Source organism: Chrysochloris asiatica, unplaced genomic scaffold (genome assembly GCF_000296735.1).
Source record: "Chrysochloris asiatica unplaced genomic scaffold, ChrAsi1.0 scaffold00022, whole genome shotgun sequence".
Lineage (NCBI taxonomy): Eukaryota > Metazoa > Chordata > Mammalia > Afrosoricida > Chrysochloridae > Chrysochloris > Chrysochloris asiatica.
Window position 1 is genome coordinate 26,287,388 of NW_006408540.1, and position 6,532 is coordinate 26,293,919.

At 39.0% G+C, this 6,532-nt stretch overlaps 1 protein-coding gene across 1 annotated transcript in view; it reads left to right on the forward strand.

The window, feature by feature from the left end:
* The window catches only part of CDADC1 (cytidine and dCMP deaminase domain containing 1), a 68,856-nt gene that overhangs the window by 43,883 nt on the left and 18,441 nt on the right, over positions 1–6,532 (forward strand). The window contains exon 6 of the mRNA XM_006837695.1: positions 4,138–4,327. Within this exon, the coding sequence (XP_006837758.1) occupies positions 4,138–4,327 (190 nt within the window). The remainder of the gene's footprint in view (positions 1–4,137; positions 4,328–6,532) is intronic.

Genomic DNA, 6,532 nt, shown 5'->3' on the forward strand with positions numbered 1-6,532 from the left:
ATTTCTTCTACTACCCAGTCGCTTTTCAGCAGGGTGTTATTCAGTTTCCATGTATTTGACTTGATTTCCTTGGTCTTCCTATTGTTGATTTTTAATTTGATAGCATTGGGGTCTGAGAAGATGATTTGTAGTATTTTGATAGTTGTAAATTTATGGAGACTTGTTTTGTGGCAAGAAACATATGGTCTATTCTGGAGAATGTTTCATGTGCACTGGAAAAAGTATGTGTATTGTGTAGTTGTTGGGTTGAATGCTCTGTACACATCTATGAGGTCTAGTTGGCTGATTGTGTTGTTTAGTGAAGTGTATTGTCAAGTTTCTTTCTGGTTGTTCTATCCATTTTTGAAAGTGATGTATTAAAATCACCCACTATTATTGTAGATTCATCTATTTCTGTCTTCAAATCTATTAGAGATTGCATTATATATTTTGGAGCTCTTTCATTGGGTGCATAGATATTTGTTATGTTTATTTAATCTTGTTCAATTGTCCCTTTAATCATGAGATAATGTTCATCTTTATTTATTATGCTGTTTTTTTCCATAAAGTTTATTTTATCAAAGATTAGTACTGACACTCCTGTTCGTTTTTTAAATTACAATTAGCTTGGTATATTTTTTTCAGCCTTTTGACTTTTAATCTTTGTCTCTGTGTTTAAGATGTGTCTCTTGCAGACAGCATATTGAAGGATCTTGTTTTCTTATCTATTCTGCCACCCTCTGTCTTTTAACAGGTGCATCTCATCCATTTATATTCAGGGTAATTATTGATAGGTATGTTTTGGTTTTTTTTTGTGGTGTTGCTGCTTTCTTTGTTCTGTGTGTCTTCCTTTGTTGAGTTCATGATTTCTGTGTTCTTTCTTGTGTGTGTCCTCATAGTTTTAATGTTTCCATGTTCTTCTTGGGTTTTCATTCTCTTGGTATGTTGTGAAGTATTAATTTTCTTTGAGGTTGCTTTACAGCCCATTAACTTTTCTCTCCATTTAGTGCAGTCTATTTTATCCTGTAATCTACCTGACCTTCTCACCATCTGGATCTCCATTCCTACGTGTTTACCTTCTTTTACATTGTACTTGTTTTGACCATAGACTGACCTCCATATTATCTGAGTTTGTTCTTATAATTTTGTTTTGTTCTGTTCTCAACTCTTCCTTCTATTGACTTAATTCTGGGAGGTGCTGCCACGTATGTCAATCTCTGGTTTTGTCTGTTCTCAGTCCACAGAACTCCCTTTAGGATGTTTTGTAGTGCAGGGTTGGCTTTGGCAAAATCCCTTAGCTTCTGTTTATCCTGGTGGAATGTTTTGATCACACCTTCATATTTGATTGCTAGCTTTGCTGGATAAAGTATTCTTGGTTGGCAATTTTTTCTTTCAGGGTTTTATATATGTCTCCCCATTGCCTTCTTGCTTGCATGGTTTTTGCTGAGAGATCTGAGCGTTATCTGACTTGCTTGCCTTTGTATGTGACACTTCTGTTTTCCTTGGCTACTTTCAGTAGTGTCTCCTTATCTTTGATTTTGTAGTGCTTGATTATGGCATGTCTCAGTGATTTTCTTTTGGGGTCTGACCTTCCTGAGGTTCGTTGAGCTTCTTGAATGTTTATCTTTACACTTTTCAGGATATTAGAGAAATTTTCTTCCAACAGTTCTTCAACTATTTCCTCTGTGGACTTGTGTGATTCTTCTTGTTTTGGAATGCCAATAATTCTTAAGTTATTCCTCTTCATGTTGTCCACATGAATCTTAGACCTTCAAATTTTATCCTTTTTTGTGTTTGTTCTTCTATCTTAGTGGTATTGAGAGATTTGTCTTCCAGCTCACTGGTTCTGCCTTCCATCTCGTCTGTTCTACTTCTCTACCCTTTCAGAGTATTGTCTATATCTGATATTCTATTATCGTTTGAACCTCTTTCTGTAGGTTTTGAATTGTTTCCAGTGCTGTATCTATCTTACTTGATTTTTCCTGTAGCGCTTTCCTGACTTCTTCCTTGTTTTTCTCAACTCCATTGTAAAGTGTTTTGAAACATTTTATAATCATTTTTCTGAATTCCTTCTCAGGCATTTCCAAGGCCTGCCCTCCTTCCAGAATGGAGTCCAGGTCTACCTCTAGGTCATTTGTCTCAGACATTTTATCTTGTTTCTGGACATGTGCTCATATGGTCATCTGCTTTTGCTTCTTGGACATGTTTAGTGTTTAACTGTGGCCTTAATACTTAATTGAGTTTGGGGTTTTTTTGGTATTTTTTATGCTTTCTGATTGCTTCCAGGAAGATGTGATCAGGATGTGGGTTTCCCTTTTCACTCTTCTTATTGCTTAATGCAGAGTAACTTTCGCAGGTGTTGTCTGTTTCCCTGGTATATATGGCAGTTGGTATTGGTTCTTGCCTGAGTTTTTGTGTTTTATAGAATATGATTGTAGCTTGTCTATATGGCAGCAGTTGCTGACTTTCCTTGTGTAATATAGAGAGACAAAGAGTCCTCCAAAGGCAGAAGGGGGAGGCATATAACAGTAAAACAGCACCAGCAAAAAAAAAAAAAACAAGAGAAAGAAAGAAAGAAAAACAGACTAAAAAACAGCAACAACAAAAACTAGACTGAATACTGCAGTCTCTAATCACAGAGGAGGGAGAAGAAAAAGACAAAAAAAAAATTTGTAGCCTAATATGAGTATGATTTTAATGTCCTCTCTTCAGCTTCTTGCTTTCAAAGCTGCCTGAGAGATTTCAAGATGCCAGTGTTGGTTGTTATGCTATACCTCAGGCTTTAATTTAATTTTCGGACTGTTTTGTTTTTAAACTCTTTCCTTCTCTACAGCCCTGTCCTGCCCATTTCCGTATTAAAAAACAGAACAAAAAACAAACAAATAAGAAACATTCAGGGCCTGCTCTTGGGCTGAGTATCTGTGCACATGTGTGGCAGAAGAACCCACCAGTGGTGAGGGTGGGGGGTTGTCCACTTGCTCAGGCTCCCCCTCTAGTCACCAGAATGGAGGTGAGCAAACAGTGGACGTGCCAATGACCAGATACCAAAAGAAAATCAGAACAAAGCAAAACTGACAAAGTGTATTGTCCATCTTTGCCCCAAGGTTCCCGCAGTGTTTTTCTGTGGTATTTCTGCTCCCCCCGCTTGGTCTTGCCGTTTGATCTTGCCCAAGATTTCTCCCCGGGCCTCCAAGCCTGGCCCAGCAGATTCAAAAGTACGCGATTTTTTACTTCAGCTCCAAGTTCCACAAGCTATAAGCCTTCAAACTTTAAAAATATTCTTATCTCTGTGGTTCCGAGTTTTGGAGCTCTCCCCTGGATCTGCTTTTTCTTGTATTCAGTGGTATTGCAGATGGCAAAATTCACGCACTTCCACCCTAGCCACCATCCTATGTTATGTGTTTTTTTCCCCTTTTGATCAGGATTCTTCTGTGGAATCTTTGATTAAAATATTCACTAATGGTAGCCAGGCACCAGCCAGTGTTTCTGGTTTCATGGCAAAGGAGGCAGTTAGTCACCACACATTCCATATAGTCCTCTTATTTCTGACTCTTCTGCTTTTGCTCCAGATGAAAGAGATTAATTGTGCCTTGGATGGCTACTTGCAAGGTTTTAAGACCCTGCTTTAAGACCCTGTTATGCAATGGACTAGGAAGTTGAACAGATGTTCTTAAACCAAAATCCTAAACCTCCAAACCAAGGCAAGTTTAGTTATGCATATGCAGCCTCAGTAGCTACTCTTGTTGTTGATTCTTTCCTGTCTACAGTTCCTCATTGCTTTCTTCTCCACCCCAATTCAGAGTCCCTCAAAGCCAAGCGTAGTTTACTTGTTGGATTTCTTGTTGTATTTGTGTGGATGTGGCTGGGGGGGCAGTTGGAAGGATGGTTTGTTTATACCGCCATCTTCCCAGAATTTTCTCTTTTGATATGTCTCTATTTTCAATTAGTTTGTAATCTAATATTGAATGTTTTTCTAGTTAACACAATCCATAAATGAATTTTAGTTATAATCACCATGTTAATTTAAAGTAAGGCCTGATTATTGTTTACGATGTAAATTTATTTTTAAAGCAGCTCAGTTTTAATTAGTTTATAGATTTCTGTAAACTTAACACTTTTAGAAACTACCTTCCTAACATTGGTTTTTTTTTTTTGTAGGTGTCAGGAAATCAAGCCAGAAGAAAGAAGCATGATTTTTGTGACAAAGTGCCCATGTGATGAGTGTGTACCTTTAATTAAAGGTGCAGGCATAAAACAGATCTATGCAGGGGATGTAGATGTTGGAAAAAAGAAGGCAGATATCTCTTACATGCGGTTTGGAGAACTTGAGGGAGTTAGTAAATTCACAGTAAGTATGTAATTTTTTCAAAGTATATTTTCTGTTATATTGTTAGGTATATTGCTATTTATTTTAAATTAGTGATTCTTTCTCTTTAATCTTGATGTGGCACTGTGGCATAAACAGTGGATTGCTAACTCCAAGGTCAGCAGTTCAAATCCACCAGGCACTCCTTGCAAACCCTATACAGTGTTGCTAGAGTCGAAACTGACTCGACCACACTTAACAATACTGTTTAGGAGAAGGAGCACTGGTAGAGTAGTAGGTTATGAGTTGGGCTGCTCTGATTAAACTAGAAGATTAGCAGTAAAAACCTACTAGTTGCTCCATGGGAGAAAGATGAGTTCCTGTCCCTGTAAAGATTTACAGCCTTAGAAACCTGATATAGGGTCGCTTTGAGTCAGTTACAGCCCACAATCATCACCTCTGCTCTTTAGGAGGAGTAATGGTGTGGTCCTGTAGGATAAGCACTGGACTGCTAACCACAAGGTTGGTGGTTCAAATCTACCAGCTGCTCCTTGAAAACCCTATATAGGGTTGCTATGATTCAGAACAAACTTGATGGCACTTAACAACTCCTTCAGATAAGAATGGGACTACTAACAATTATCTAGACAGTGATTTTTCTTTCCTCCCCCTCCCATAACTGGTAGCCACAAAAATAATTGTAGCCACCAAAGAATGTTTTCTAAGTGTATTTGTATTCTTTTTTTATGTAAAAAAGTGAGCTTATATAATACTTGTCATTTTATGATTGACTTATTTTGACTTATTTTACTCAACATATATCCTTCAGATTCAACTGTACTATGATATTGAGATTTCATAATTACTGTTTATAGTTAGTTCCATAGTATCCCATTGTATGTGTGTACCACAATTTGTTTATACATATACATATCTTATTGATGGTCACTTAGGTAGTTTCCATCATTTTGCTATTGTGCATAATGCTGCAGTGCACATAAATATGCATTCATGTCTTGCTATTAGATTGCTAGGGTATATACCTGAGAGTAGAATTGCTGGCTACCACCTGTTTGTCATACTTTGGGAGCTTACATATTGATGTGATGCTAGAAACTATGCCACTGGTATTTTTAAAACCAGCAGAGTCACCCCTGGTGAGCATATTTCAGCAGAGCTTCTAGACTAAGACTGATCAGGAGGAGGACTTGGTGATCCACTTCTAAAAACAGTAGCCACCTTCTGAATAGCGTGGATCATTGCTGATATAGTACCGAAAATGAGTCCTTCAGGTTAGAACACAATCAGAATACCTCCTCATAGTAGAGTCAACGTCAGTGGCATGTGTAGGATAAAGCTCTCAGGACTTTATGTACTGATGTGCCATAACACAAAATGAGAAGAAACAGCTGAAAACATCCATTTTTTGGAACACAAAATATGTGAAGATTGGGTGGATGTGTAGTACAAAGCTACGCCAACAAAAACACAGAATACCCGACCAAGCAGGCTCAGCGGATGGTCCCAGAACTCTGAACCACATACAGCTGGGGGAATTTGTGGCAGAAGCAAGAAACTAGTCCGGGACGCTCGGCTGCTCCAGGAGCCGCCATCTTGGGTGAGACCACGTTGGGGAAGGATTGGAGCAGCCACAGACGCCTGGCAGAACCGCCGAGATAAAGGTGTGGACATTGTTTTCTTTTGGTAGCTGTTCATTGGTCCCTTGCTGTCTGCACACCTCCATTCTGGTGACTATAGGGGTGTTTGAGCTACTGGGCACCCCAGCCCCACCCTCAGAGGGTTCTACGCATGCGCACAGATCGCCTTGAAATTTAAAGAGACAGTTTCCAATTAAAACCAAACGGCCACAGCCGGCCCTGAACTGTTTACAACTAGAAAAAAGGCCTGAACGGGGATTGTGGAGCGGGACAAGCAGACAAAAGAGGAAATAGGCCGAAAATTAAATCCTAAGTTACGTCTAAACAACCAACAGTGGTATCTTGAAACTTCTCAGGAAGAAGAGTGGAAAGGGAAGCCCATTTCCTGATCACGGCTACCTGGAGACATTCAGAAAGCATAAAAAATACCAAAATACATACCCATCTAAGTATTAAGGCCACAGATAACCCCTGAAGATGCCCAGAAAATAGAAGCAGATGACCATATATCTGCACTTGTCCAGAAACGAGCTAAAGTGACTGAGGCAAATGAGCTGGAAGTAGACCTACACTCCATACTGGAAGATGG